The 14957-nt window shown below is 43.1% G+C and overlaps 1 protein-coding gene across 1 annotated transcript in view; it reads right to left on the bottom strand.

The window, feature by feature from the left end:
• Window positions 1-14957, bottom strand: part of LOC126162534 (DNA-directed RNA polymerase III subunit RPC5) — a 100620-nt gene that overhangs the window by 65836 nt on the left and 19827 nt on the right. The window contains exons 3-5 of the mRNA XM_049919107.1: window positions 14244-14416; window positions 2288-2481; window positions 2024-2199 (exon numbers count right to left, since the gene is read on the bottom strand). Of these exons, the coding sequence (XP_049775064.1) occupies window positions 2024-2199; window positions 2288-2481; window positions 14244-14416 (543 nt within the window). The remainder of the gene's footprint in view (window positions 1-2023; window positions 2200-2287; window positions 2482-14243; window positions 14417-14957) is intronic.

Consider the following 14957-nt stretch of genomic DNA (forward strand, 5'->3'; position numbering starts at 1 on the left):
GATGGGATAGTTGATGTTAGTGACTGGACTGGAGTAGGTGGTGGTAGGAGAATGTATGGGACAGGTCTTGCATCTACGTCTATTGCAGGGGTATGAGCCATGAGGTAAGGGATTGGAAGCAGGGGTTGTGTAAGGATGGACGAGTATATTGTGTAGGTTCGGTGGACGGCGGAATACCACGGTAGGAGGGGTGGGAGGGATAGTGGGTAGGACATTTCTCATTTCAGGGCACGACGAGAGGTCGTGGAGAATGTAATTCAGTTGCTCCAGTTCCAGATGGTACTGAGTTACGAGGGGAATGCTCCTCTGTGCCGGACTGTGGGACTTTAGGAGATGGTGGGAGACTGGAAAGATAAGGCACGAGAGATTTGTTTTTGTACAAGGATGGGAGGATAATTATGGTCAGTGAAGGCTTCTGTGAAACCTCAGTATATTTAGAGAGGGACTGCTCGTCACTGCAGATGCGACGACCATGGGTGGCTAGGCTGTAAGGAAGGGACTTCTTGGTATGAAACGGGTGGCAGCTGTTGAAGTGGAGGTATTGCTGGTGGTTAGAAGGTTTGATATGGACGGAGGTACTGATGCAGCCATCTCTGAGGTGGAGATCAACATCCAGGAAGGTGGCTTGTTGGGTTGAGAAGGACCAGGTGAAGCAAATGGGGAAGAAGTTGTTGAGGTTCTGGAGGAATGTGAATAAGGTGTCCTCACCTCCAATCCAGAAAGCAAAGATGTCATCAATGAATCTGTACCAGGTGAGGGGTTTAGGATTCTGGGTTTTTAGGAAAGATTCCTCTAGATGGCCCATGAATAGGTTACCATAGGATGGCGCCATGCGGGTGCCCATAGCCTTACCGCGGATTTGTTTGTAGGTAATGTACTCAAAGGAGAAGTAATTGTGGGTGAGAATATAGTTGGTCATGGAGACTAGGAAGGAGGTTGTTGGTTTGGAATCCATAGGGCATCTGGAAAGGTAGTGTTCGATAGCAGTAAGGCCATGGGCATTAGGAATGTTAGTGCACAGGGAGGTGGCATCAATAGTGACGAGCAGGGCACCGTGTGGTAAAGGGAAAGGAACTGTGGAGAGTTGGTTGAGGAAATGGTTGGCATCTTTTATATAGGAGGATAGGTTCCTGGTAATAGGTTGAAAGTGTCAGTCTAAGAGCAGAGATTCTCTCAGTGGGGGCACAGTAACCGGCCACAATGGAACATCAGAATTTATAGAAGAGCTTTTGATGAAAGTGCTGTGTCTGGTATGATTATTTCTTAATTATTTAATACTTCTTTCCTACTAGCCAACTAACAAATAAACAGTGAAATGAAGGCACACACTGACAACAAAACAAACCTCTACTTGCTCTACCCCAAACTGTTTAAAGACACAATTTATTTTAATCATCTTTCCAGAATGAATCTTTAACTCTGCTGCTGAGGAAGTGGTGTTATGAAATTTCCTGCAAGATTAAAGCTGTGATCCAGACAGAGAATCATACCCAGAACCTCACCTTTTGCGGCAGTACTCCTACTGACTGAGCAATCAAGGCGTGATTCATGATCTGCCCTTACAGGCTCATTTCTGTCAGTACCTCTCTTCTAATTTCCAAAATTTTCAGAAGTTCTCCTGCATATCTTACAAGACTAGCATTTCTGGAAGAATGAATAATATGGAGAAATGGCTTAGCCACAGCCTAGGGGATTGTTTCCGGAATTAACATTTCCCTCTGCAGTAGAGTATGCACTGTTATGAAAATTCCTGGTGGATTAACTGTGAGCTGAACTGGGGCTTGAAACCAGAACCTTGCCTTTTGTGGCAATGCTCTTCCCAAGTGAGCTATTCAGGCACTCTCAACACGTCTTCATGGCCTTACTTCCATACTTTGTCCTAAATATGCAAAAGATGCTTTTTACCCACATCATGTTCATGTACTCATCCATTGCTAACTCTATGTCCTCTTCCCTTGCCTCACAACCGTCAAATCACCATCTAGTAAGAATTTAATAATCAATTTTCTAAATACTTACATACCTCTGCTTTTTCTGAGAATCTCCCAAAGTACTGCGTGTAATACCATGGTTCTTCTGCACTTTTTTTGCTTAAGTAGCCAAATGATCGCTCTCTTAATCGTTTCAATCTGTCATTCTCCTGACGTGCAAATTTCACTGTAACTTGTTCTGCTTCTTCTTCTTCATCTTCATTTTCTCCTAGTACAACAACCATAGAAAAATCAACAGAGTAATGAGGAGTTCTTGTACAAGCAGCTATACAATTTTTATTGTGTATATTACATACCATCTCCTTTTTCCTTTGATTCGTCTTTTGCTCGTTTATCAGACTTATCAAGGTAGCCAAATGAAGGTCTCAGGTGTACAATTCCTTGAAGTGGAGTTGCATGCAACTCCTTGTCATTCACAACTGCAATTGCATACTGAGAGCATCCTACTACAGCTCTTGTTGACTGCAATACTTGCTTGTCCATCATTGTACTGTTTGGAACAAGAAAAAAATAAAATGTGCTTAAGGAATGCAATCTCTTCAGAAAGTTTTGCAAGAACTTAAACTAATGAAGTTCAGGAATAGTATCTTAATGACAGCCCCAATTTATAACAATACAGTCTTCTCTACAGACCTCTCACCTGTTGGTAAGCTACATTTCCTCACAAAAATATTCCCACTAATTAAATTAAATAAATGTCTTTAATTATTTTATTTCTTCAACTTCTATCGATTTTCCATACATGCTTGAAAAAGTAACACTTCTTGTGATTGAACAGTACTTCTAATAACTCATTTTATAGATAGTACCACAATCGTCGAACGAAAATAAAAACCGTGTTAGGAAAATAAAAACCGTGTTAAGTATCACAACGATTTATTTCCATTTTATTGCTAAAATATCGGCCATAAGCCTATGCCAGTAAGGTAAAAACAGGATTATGTGATATTAAATCTGAAAATGGTTTGAACTTTGGCCACAAGAATGTGCCTGGATCTAAGTGGCACCTGCTGTGTATCAAAATCGGTCTATGTGCCAAGCACCATGTGACTGGTTTTGCTGTTAGTTGGATGTGCTTTTTTTTGTATGTGTTCAGTGGTTTAAGTGTGATGTGGAGCTTTACTAACAGATGCACTAAAAAAAAATGTTGCAAAAGGGGAGAACTAGTGTTTCCTAATTTAAGAAGAAGTGGAGGTTGGAAGGGAAAAGTTATGAGGGAAGTAAGAAACAAACTGTTCCTCCAAAATAAACCCTGCCTAATGAGGTTGGCCTAGAGCACTAATGTTAAACTTACAGGCTATGCGTATTCCAAGACAGTGAGAATAGGCCAAGAATTGTTTTAAGGCTTTAGTTTCTTAGTTGTTAACTGCACAAAGTAGCAACAGTTGACATGACAAACAAGAAACTACACACCAACTGAGTTGAAATTCACCACAGGAATGCAATGCAATTCAGAGAAATGATGAAACAAGATCACGAAGAATCAGCAGCTCCTATAAGTGATACCTATACATTTTCAGTTGACTTGCATCAAGTGTTTTCTATACCAACATTAACCCACTGCCAATTACAACATTAACCCACTGCCAATTACAACACTTACACCAATTGTCTTGTTTGAATCCGAGTTTGCATTTGGCTGACAACAATAAGTGTTCCCCCCCCCCCCCCCCCCCCTTCATGAGGTTTACGAGTGGGCAGGGAGGCAATGAAATTGCCAGTTGCATAGTCAATGACATTTTAAAAAAACAGGAAAAAGAGTTGTCTGGAGCAAAAACTGTGGTAGCAAAAAAAAAAAAAAAAAAAAAAAAAATAAGATGCTATTGTTTCTTTGGATATATTTCTAACAACTATATTGTGTAGTCCCAAGCCACTCCTACTTAAGCTGCAATCACGACTTTGGTCTTAAAGAAAAATGGAAAAGGGCTGAGAAATGTGACGTTGCCTTGAGTGTTTGTTATCATGACTTCTCCCTACTGCCTGCACAAAAATACCATTCCTAACAAATTTGATGGATGCCTTAACATAACAACTTCAGAAACTTTGGGGTTGTTTTGGCCAAAGACACCAAGGAAAAGCCATGAACTGTGTACACACAAACAACTTCCAGTGATGTTGAATAGAGGTGAAAACATCAGTGTTTCAAAAAGATGTATTGAATGAAACTACAAAAAAAGAAAACCACCTTTGAGCATCCACTGCTGGGAATGGCATCAAGGTATCGAGGTTGAAGCCTGAGAAAATGAAGGTCTGGAGAAAAAAAGGTCATATACATCAATGCACAAAGAAAACCATTCTACACTGAACTAACACTGTAACCTTTGTAACTTTTAATAACCAATTAATATTTAATACAGCCTAAAGAAAAGTACTGTACTCTACATGTTTTTCCAAATTAATTATTTAAATAACAAAGTTTTCAAGAACACACTACTTTGTAGTTAAGGCCTACAATTTAAAAATTAAGTACTTGTTTGTTTTTTGTTTTTTGAATAAAATTTATAAAAGAACTACTTTCTCCTTCCTTTACCAAAATATTATCCACAACATGATGTTTGCTTATTCTGCAAATGTAAATTTTACCTCTTATTAAGTGATACTATAGGGCTCTTAGCCCAGCCTTAAGGGCACAGGAGTCAGCGCATACCTCTTTTTATTAAATGTTCTACAAGGTGTACAACTTTGCTTCCGTAATTTTTTCCCCAACATTTGAGGCTTTTATTAAACAAATTGGTTACACATGTATCAGTCAAAGTATTTTCCATCATTGGCCATTGCTTTCTCCTACCTTTCGGCAGTGTCGAATCCCGCGTCGAAAAAATAATTCATCTTTTGAAGCAATCCACAAGTCGATCCAATTTGTGATTTCTTCAAGAGATCGGAAGTGTTGGTCAGCCAGGCCATGCGCCACTGACCTAAACAGGTGATAGTCAGAGGAAGCAACGTCTGGAGAATACGGTAGATGGGGTAGGACTTTCCAGTTTAACATTTCCAAGTACACTTTGACCTCTTTTGCAACGTCGGGTCAAACGTTGTGCTGCAAAATCACTTTATCATGCCTCTCGCTGTACTGCGGCTGTTTGTCTTCTAATGCTCTGCTCAAACACATTAATTGCATTCGATAATGAGCACCTGTGATTGTTTCACTTGGTTTTAGCACCTCATAGTACACAACACCAAGCTAGTCCCACCAAAAGCAGAGCATTATCTTGGAGCCATGAATATTCAGTTTGGCCGTCAATGTGGAAGCATGGCTGGGATATACTCATGATTTTTTGCTTTTAAGGTTATCATAATGAACCCATTTTTTGTCTCTGGTCACAATGGGATGCAGAAACCTCTTCTGTTTTTGCCTCTGAAGCAACTGCTCACGAACACACAAACGCCATTCAATGTCTCTTGGTTTCAGCTCACACGGGACCCAAGTTCCTTCTTGCTGAATCATGTCCATAGCCTTGAGACATTTTGAAATGGCTTGCTGTGTCACTCCCACTAAGTGTGCCAATTCTTCTCGAGTTTGATGTGTCTTCACTCAGCAATGTCACCAATGCTGCATCTTCAAAAACATTCTCTCTTCCACCATTACGCCGGTCTATGATGTTAAAATCACTGTTCCTGAAGCTTTGAAAACATTCATGAATGTTCTTTCACTAACAAGATCCTTACCATATGTACTTGAGAGCATTCGATGAGACTCAGCCGCTGTTTTCTTCAAATTGAAACAAAACAGTAACACCTCCCGCAAATGATGAGAATTAGGCTCGTAAACTGATATTTTCAATCAAGAACAACTTTATGATGTAGACACAAATTGACTAATGTTTGAATGAGGTTATGCTGACTGAGATCCAATACGAACAAGTATACTAAATCACTATAGTGTCCAAACTAACTTTTGGATTGATGACATCTTTACCTTTTACACTAGCATAACTTCAGCTGATCATACTCTATTCCTGTGATTGTATTTTATCAACCATAAGCTACTGATTTATACCAAGGCTGCTGAAACTTTGCACTTGATGTATATATTTCAGGTTGGCAGCATAACAGTTTAGCAAGTGAAGAATGACAAGTGTTATGCACCAGGTGTGTGGTACAAACCAATCCCAGCGCAGTGATAGCTTCTGGCTGTGACGTCAAAGCTTCCACGTAGCCAGCTCTGTTTTGTGTGTACATAAACAAAATGTGTTGTGGTTGGTTTCTACCATTTGCTTGCATTATTCTGTGCTTTAGAAAATTCTGATACTTGAAAATGCCATAAAAAGAGATGATTCGTCTAGTAACAATCCTTTGCATTGAGGCATGTCGCTAAACAGTTAGGCAATGGAGAAATCCTGAGTTTTATGAGCAGGAGAAAAAATACGTAAGTATTACATTGTAATTCTTTCATACCTCATTTTTGTGTCTCATATCTACTGCTGGCAGTTCCATATGAATAATAATCATCATCATCATCATCATCATCATCATGCCAGCTCTATTAAGAGCCATAATCAACTACCTTTCTCTTCTAAAAATACCACAATTGTAACCCAATTTCAGAGCTCATACAGACTTTATTTGGTACATGTTCCCACTGCTTTGAGTTACTCTAAAATATAATTATCAAAATTAAAGATCTGGTGCTAACTTCCACATCTTGTTTACATCTACAGGGGTTTTTCTTAACTTGGGACAACTAAATAGTTCAAAAAATGCATATCATAAAAAATATATGTCCCAGATGAAAAGTTAATATTTTAAAGAGGGACATCTGTGCTAAAACTGGCCACCACTTAACCTGTCCACACCCCTCCCATGCGCGAGAGGGTCAACTTTTTATTTTCGAATGGGAACCCCAATCTTTACCGCAGATATGGATTCTGCACAAAAAAAAAAACACCTAAGGTTTACAAAAAATATTTTATTTTCCATTCTTGGTAGATGGCAATGTAATCAACAAAATTAAATTTTTCCATTTTTTTGGAATTAAGAACTATAGTGACACACATCTGAAATCCGGGCATGGAGTTTTAAGGTGTGCCACAGAAGTCGGCACATGCTAGAACCATCAGAGGCCAGCACACAATGATGCATGTGCAGCCTCTCCTCTGTGCACTCTACTGGCCGACCAACAGCTTACAGAGTCGGGCTTGGTCAGCCTTGCCCCCAATATTCTGACTAGAAGTATCAGACTACTAGTGTATCCATTCCGTGGCAAGTGTCTTCTTGTACAAGTTATTCCTAGATATAATAAACTGTTGTGTCCTTTAGACTGTGTGTTCAGGTGGTTACAGAGTACCCTGGTGATGAGTAGGATCATGTTTTCAGTGTTTTTCATTGTGTGGTTGCTTTATGCATTTGTTGTGACAGGAAGTCTCTGCTTCAAACACTTGTGCAAAAACAGGATAATCTCATCATGGTCATGCAAAAGGCTTTGTGGTTTTGCTGTCTAAACCTATATCTCCGGCTCTCTTTCCTCCTCAGATTCAGCCATCTGATGAGGCAGCAGGAGCTTGGGAAGCATATGAACACCATCTACGGCAACATTTCCATGCCTTCCATGTTATGGAGGTGGAGGTGTGTCATGCACTGTTTTTGTCCATGCTGCAGCAGCTGGTTGCATTGCAGGGACCTTTCTGCAACAACAGAACAATCTCATCATGGTCATGCAACAGGCTTTGCCGTGTTGCTCTCTAAACCGTCATATCTGGCTATCTTTCCTCCTCACCTCCAGCTGCCTGACAGTTTATGTTTGTTGCTGTCCTTGTATTATCAGCACTGCACACACGTCATGGCAGATAGGGTTGAATTCTGCAAATGCAAGAAGCAGCCCCATCAGTCTCATCATATCTAGGCTGCGACCCTCCACGGCGCTAGTTGCAAGTGCCATTTTGTGATTGCCAAGTAAAAAGAACCATACGTACATGTCATGGTACATGACTATCATCATCCACCCTGCCTCAATGCCCCCACTACGGAAGTCCAGCAATGGGCCCTCCAATTAGAGAACCCTCCCTCGAAGAGATTTTATCAACTGCCCAATTATATGAGAAACTGGAAGCCTGGTGCGATGTCGTGGCAGTACAGAGTGATCGGCTGCATCCAGGGATGACGATGTCAGAGTGGTCCAAGACGGCTGACCCAGTGGCTTCCACACAGTGTGTATACAGCGTCCCAGCCACAGCTCCGTGTTGCCATCCTGTGCATCTTGTTGCTCCCAGCATGACAGATCATAGCATTCCCAGTGTTTAGCTATCTGTCATAAGTGTCAAAAAAAGGCAACATTGCCATAGTCTTCCACTCAACTGCACAGAACGCAGCATCAGAGAATGCTGATATGACTATCCAGGAAGTGTCATCGTCAGGACCTGTTCCAGACCAGGATTCTAACAAGATTGTCACTGAGGTTTTAGTTCTGTCACAACAGCTGCACCTGTGCCTGCAACTAGTGCAGCAGTTTCATCAATTCTGAGCTGTAGGTCTACACTGCAATCTGCAGAAGCCCAAATTTTTCCAATCATGTCTTGAGTATCTGGGCCACACCATCTCACAGCAGTGGTAACCCATGAAGAATCTTGTCACTGACTGACCTGGCACATCCCTTGTTGTTGCCAAAACTACAGACCTTTCTGGTGAAACTGCGTATTAGCACCGGTTCATTCCAGGGTATCCACCACTGCACAACCTCTCTACCTCCTTCTCCACAAGAGAGGTTCCTTTGTCTGATCTCAGTCATGCGGCCAGGCCTTCACCACACTAAAGAAATGACTCAGATTGGCACCATATCTAGCTACTTTTGAGCCTGACAAACCACTGGTTTTGAATATAGATACCCCGCAGTACGGTATGGGGGCAGCTCTCGCCCATCAGAATGCAGACAACTCAATCTGCCAATGGGGTTTGCATACAAAATTCTCAGTGCAGCAGAGGCCCACTACGATCAGATCAAGGAGGAGGCTCTGCCCATTGCGTATGTGGTCACAAAATTTCACATTCTCTTGTATGGCAACAAATTCCAAATAATTTCAGAGCACAAGCCATTAGTTCAGTGTTTTAGTCTGTCAGCCCAGGTACCTGATGAAGCTGCCTACAGGTTGCAGTGGTGGACCTTGCTCCTCTCCAAATATAACAAAGATATTCATTTTTGCCTCATTGGGTGCCACGCCAGCACAGACGCCTTATCCCACCTACCTGTTGGCCCAGACCCTGAGTTTCACTGAGAAGAGCTCTTGTGTTTTTCTTTGGATATCTCGTCCCACCCAGCAGTAGGTGGGTTTCCGATCACTAATGCCCAAGTCACCTCGGCAACAGCATCAGACTCTGTCCTCAAGAAAACAATCCTCCATGTCCAGGAGGATTGGTCTTCTTATCCTCTGGGCCAAACTTCCGATCCGCTTTATAACTACTTAGTCTTGCACCATCATCACCCGGTCTTACAGCTATTACATAAGGGTCACTGTGTATTTCCTGCTCCAAAGCCTTCGCTCGCAGACATGTGTACTGGCCCAACATTTGGAGCATTTGGTTGCTCCAAGTCCCTGGTGTGCTAGTTAACAGGCGATTCCCAAAGCTTTGCCCTCCTAGTGGCCTCCAGCAACCTAGCCCTGGAAACTCATCCTTGTGGATTTAGCGGGTCCATTCCTGAATATGTTTTCTGAATTCATACACAATTTCTATATGTGGTCTGGCCCTCATCGGTGACTACAAGTCACTATTCAAGGCTCTCTCAACAATTTTTCCCGTAAAAGTGTCCCAGTTACTCTCATTTATGACAGCAGACCTCAGTTCCCGTCTCAGGCATTTCATGATTTCTGTGTTGGTCAGGCATTTTCCATGTTCGTCCCCCTCCCTTTAACCCCCAATCTAATGCGGAAGCTGAGCACAAGGCTTGCACATTTATGACGGATGAGAAAAAATATCTGCAGGAATTCCACACTTTTTTTTCTGATGACCTTTCAGATGGCTCCTATAGGTTCCTGCAGCCCTGCCAAGCTTCTCTATTGGCGCCAGCCGAGCACGCTGCTCCACCTCCTCCATCTGATATCTCACCACCATCACATTACACCGTACCAAGCTTTACCCTGAGGACGGCAGTCTGGGAGTGTGGTTTTGGTCAGCACCCCCCCAGTCATCATGCATCAGAACAGCCACTGTGTCTACATCCTCAGGACTGGAGATCAGGTGATTCGGCACCATCGAAATTGGCTTTGAGTCCAGGTGACCATCCAACCCCCCCCCCCCCCCCCCACCCCATCCCAGCTGCACTACCACCCAGTCAATGGGTGTTGCCCATCTGTCAATGTTCCAGCCTCCTCCACCGCCACCTGTGTCAACACCTCCATCCGATGAGCCTATGACTTTGCAGCCTTCAGCAGAGCAGCACCAACTCCAGTCTCCCTCCAGCCAGTGGACACACCTTCACTGGTCTGACATCTGCACAGCTTCAGCCCACTGCAGAGGCACCGCCATCTTCCACACTCATTGTCAGGGATCCCGGCTCGAACTGCCTATCGCCAGTCCTGTTGTCTCATGCTCCTATGTGGGGCAGAAGAAAAGGGAGGGGTGGGGGCGCCTGTTTCGGGCCACTCCTCGCAATGGAAAATTTTGCCCATATTCTAAGTTCCCCATCAAGTGGGACTTGGTCTCCCATCTTACCTCTGAGGCCTCCAGAACATATACATCATTTCCACATCGCCGCCATCCACCCCTTGCCCAGGGAATCAGACACACTCAGTCCCCAAAGGGTGAATGGGTGTAGTGATCCACATAGATTCCACAACTGAGATAAATGTGTGCAGTTGTAAGGTGGGCCTCAGGAATTGGCAGACTCTAGAACCATCAGATGCTGCCACCCATGGATGCGTGCGCAGCCTCTCCTCCACGCATATTACCAGCTGGCTGACAATCTATACGAGTTGGTCCTAGCCTGCCTAGCCCTCAGTTACATGTTTGACAGTCTAACTATGAGTATTAGGCTAGTAATGTAGCCACACTGAGGCAACTGTCTTCCCTTACAAGTTATTTCTAGATGTAATAATGCACTGTGTACCTTATTGTTTGTGTGATCTTGTGGTTAGAATTCTACTGTAGTTTACATTTTCGAGAAAAATATAGACTTTTCTGTAGTAAACTTGTAAAAAGTTGATACCATTGTTAAAAAAATTAATTTAGTTTTGTAAATTTGACTTGACTGTAAAACTTTCACATTTAAACATTTCAAAGTCTGGTAAATAATCTACTACGCCTCAGTCCCGCAGAAGTAGAAGCATCAGTCCTTTCCAAAAGACTTTTTGCCCTCGGCCCAAATTCAATCATTCTGGACTCGTTAAAAGTCCATCTCTCCTTCTCCTGGTCCCTACAGTGGAAACAGACTCAAACCAAAGCCAACGTTGAGCCTTGCCTGATTCAATTCACTCTTCCATCCAACTGTGATCCAGCCCCACCTGTCCCCAAACCACTCTCTGTTAACTTTCCAGAATTTCTGAACATCCAACCTAACCTCACCTCACCATCATTCTTCAAATCCCTGAACATGGAAGCTAAACTTACACCCACAAAAAGAACTGCATTCCACCACCTAAAAACTGGTCCTGACCCTATAATATTACCTGCCATAAAGACTCCACCACTGTGGTTTCGAACCACAGGGATTATCTGCCTGAAGGACTCCACCAGCTTTCAGATTCGTCCACCTACAAATCCTGCCCCAGTGACCCTGTTCCAGAAATATAACAGGAGCCCCAGTCTATCCTCAAATCCTTATGCCCAACCAAGAACTTCTCCTCCTGCCTGCCCCCCCCCCCCCCCCCGCCCACACCTTCACTACACCCCACACTCCAACTTCCTTAAAATCCATAAAACCAGCCACCCAGGACGCCCCATGGTGGCCAGTTCCTATGCACCATTTAGAGAATCTCTCATTGACCAACACCTTCAGTCTATTATCCATAACCTACCCTCCTATACAAAAGGAACCAACCATTTCCTCCACCGACTCTCCACAGTTCCTGTTCCTTTACTACACAGAGCCCTGCTGCTCACTACTGATGACACCTCCCACTACACTAACATCCCCAAAGCCCATGGCCTTGCTGCTACTGCACACCAACTTTTCCCAATGCCCAACTGACTCTAAACCTACAAAGCTGTTACTGGTCACCACGACCAACTATATCCTCACCCACCTACAAACATATAAAAAAACATATCTGTGGTACAGCAACAGGCACCCACATGGCACCTCTGAATGCCAGCTTATTCATGGGCCATTTAAAGGAATCCATCCTAACCATCAAGTATCCTAAATCACTTACCTGGTTCAGATTCACTGATGACATTTCGTGATTTAAACTCAGGGTGAGGACAGCCTACCCACATTCCTTCAGAACCTCAACACCTTCTCCCTCATTCACTTCATATGTTCCTCCTCAAATCAACAAGCTATTTTCCTTGATGTGGACCTCCACCTAAAAGATGGCTACATTAGTACCTCTGTCAATATGAAACCTATCGACAACTACCTCCACTTCAGCAGCTGCCACCCATTCCATACTAAGAAGTCCCTTCCATACAGCCTAACCAACTGTGGACATCACATCTGTATTAACTAGCAGTCATTCTCCAAGTATATGAAGGGTCTCATTGAGATCTTCACAGACAGAAATTATCCCCCCCACACTTGTATACAAACAGGTCTCCCCGCTCTCTCTCTCTCTCTCTCTCTCTCTCCAACCACCCACCATCTCCCACATACCCACCAGCCACAAAGGACCATTCTCCTCAAGATTCAGTACCATCCAGGATTGTAGCAACTGACACATTCTCCGTCAGGAGTCCACCTATGTTACGTCATCCCTACCCATTATCCTCCCCCCCCCCCCCCCCCCCAGAAAGTGATATTCTGCCTGCCACTGAACCTATGCAATATCCTTGTCCATCCCAACTCCACCCTTGTTCCCAATCTAGTACCTCAGGGTTCACATAGCCACAACAGACCTAGGTGGGAGACCTGTTGCACACATTCTCCCACCACCACCTCTCCAGTCTGGTCACAGGCATCACCTATCCTGCCAAAGGCAGGTCTACCTGTGAAAGCAGTCACATGATCTACAAGTAAGCTACAACCACTGTGCTGCTTTACATGTGGGAATGAAAACAAACGAACTTTCTATCCACATGAATGGTCACTGATAACCTGTGGCCGAGAGGCAGCTAGGCTACGCAGTTGCTAAACTTGCTTTCCAACACAAGATGCTTCACTTCAATGACCACTTCACAGCCTGAATCATCTAGATCCTTCCTACCAACACCAGCTTTCCTGAATTACACTGGTGGGAACTCTGCCTGCAATTTATCTACAGACTAGTAAACCCACCCACCTATCCCCTTTCCCTGCTCTAACTCTAGTACTAGACAGCCTTCTATTCCACAAACACACACCACAAGCCATTTTTACTTCCTCAACTTCATACCTTTTTCACTCCCCCCCCCAACTGAACCTAAAAGTCCTACCCTCTCCTTACCACATCCATGCATGCTCCCACAAGCAGCACTTAACTTTCCCCCGTCCCTGCCCTGCTGTCTCTTCCCTCCCCGACCCAGCCTCCTCCTCACTCCAATCACAAAAGGGCTGCATCTCCCTTCAGGTGCAGTTGCTTGCAGTCTGGCCTCAGTGGCCAGAGACAGTGGTTGTCTGTCTTTGTGTGTGTGTGTGTGTGTGTGTGTGTGTGTGTGTGTGTGTGTGATATTACAGTTTTTCCCGTACCATTTGCTTATGTAGGGTGGAAATAATGATTGCTTACAAGCCTCTGCATTAACTACAATAAGTCTAAATATGTCTTTGTGGTCCCTATGGAAACAATACAAAGGTTGGCAGAGGGAAGAGGCTGCAGTATATTCATGAATTCCTCACTTAAAACTGGTTGTTGAAATTTTGTAACTAGAATTTCACATGATAGATGGTGTCAATCTTCAAATGTCCATCTGTTCTGGTTTTTTAGCATCTCCTTGACACTCTCCCATAGGTCCAGCAAATCTGTGATTATTCTTGCTGCCTTTCTTTGCACATTTCCAACATCCCCTATTTGTCATATTTCATATGGGTCCCACCTACTTCAGTGATACGTTATGAGCATTCACAGGAAAACAGCAACCAAATAAAAGACTCTCTTTTGCTTACTTTAAATCTGGAAGCCTTAAATCTCTGACTGAAGTTCATCACAATCATAAAATACTGTGCAATTGTAACAAGATAAAAAAACAACTCACCCTTGAAAATATTTAGGATCCTCCTGCTTTCGATTATCATGTTCCAAAGGTGCCTTGGACATGCCGTCCACATTCAATGCTATCTGTTCTCCCTTGCTGGTATCATAATTGGGATTGGAAGTGTCAAGCTCCAATTCAAGTTTAACCTCCTGATGTATTGGTTTGATGCAACTCTGTTAAGTTATGCAAGAAAAAAGAATTACAACGTATTCTATTGCAGATGTGCTTTAATAATATACATTTCAATAAAATGTTGTTTATTGGAAAGAACTGTACCACTTCTCAAAGCTATATCAAAAAAGATCATGAATTGTAGATCAGTTCTTCAGTAAGATATAATGATAGAGAAGAGAAAAAAAGAAAAATGGGAGTGGAAAGAAAGGCAGGAGAAATATTTTAGGATCTTAGAGGTTACTAAAATAATGCTGTAGAGAAAATATTTAACACGTTACATTACTGACTGTGTATACAACAGAATGAACACAAAGAAAGGTGAAGAGAGACTAAATGGTGGGGTGTGGAAGGGATGGAGAGAGGAAGAGGGTGTGGGTATGAAAGAAGATGGGATGGAAGGTAGAGGGAGATGGAGAGGGGGGGGGGGTAAGGTAGAAGGCAATAAAAATGGCATGGAGGAGTACAGAAGCAGGGAAGAGATGAATTTATCAGCTGCTTTATCTCCCTGCTTCTATCTACAGACAATGTAAGGAAAAGATA

Source organism: Schistocerca cancellata, chromosome 2 (genome assembly GCF_023864275.1).
Source record: "Schistocerca cancellata isolate TAMUIC-IGC-003103 chromosome 2, iqSchCanc2.1, whole genome shotgun sequence".
In the NCBI taxonomy this organism is placed as follows: domain Eukaryota; kingdom Metazoa; phylum Arthropoda; class Insecta; order Orthoptera; family Acrididae; genus Schistocerca; species Schistocerca cancellata.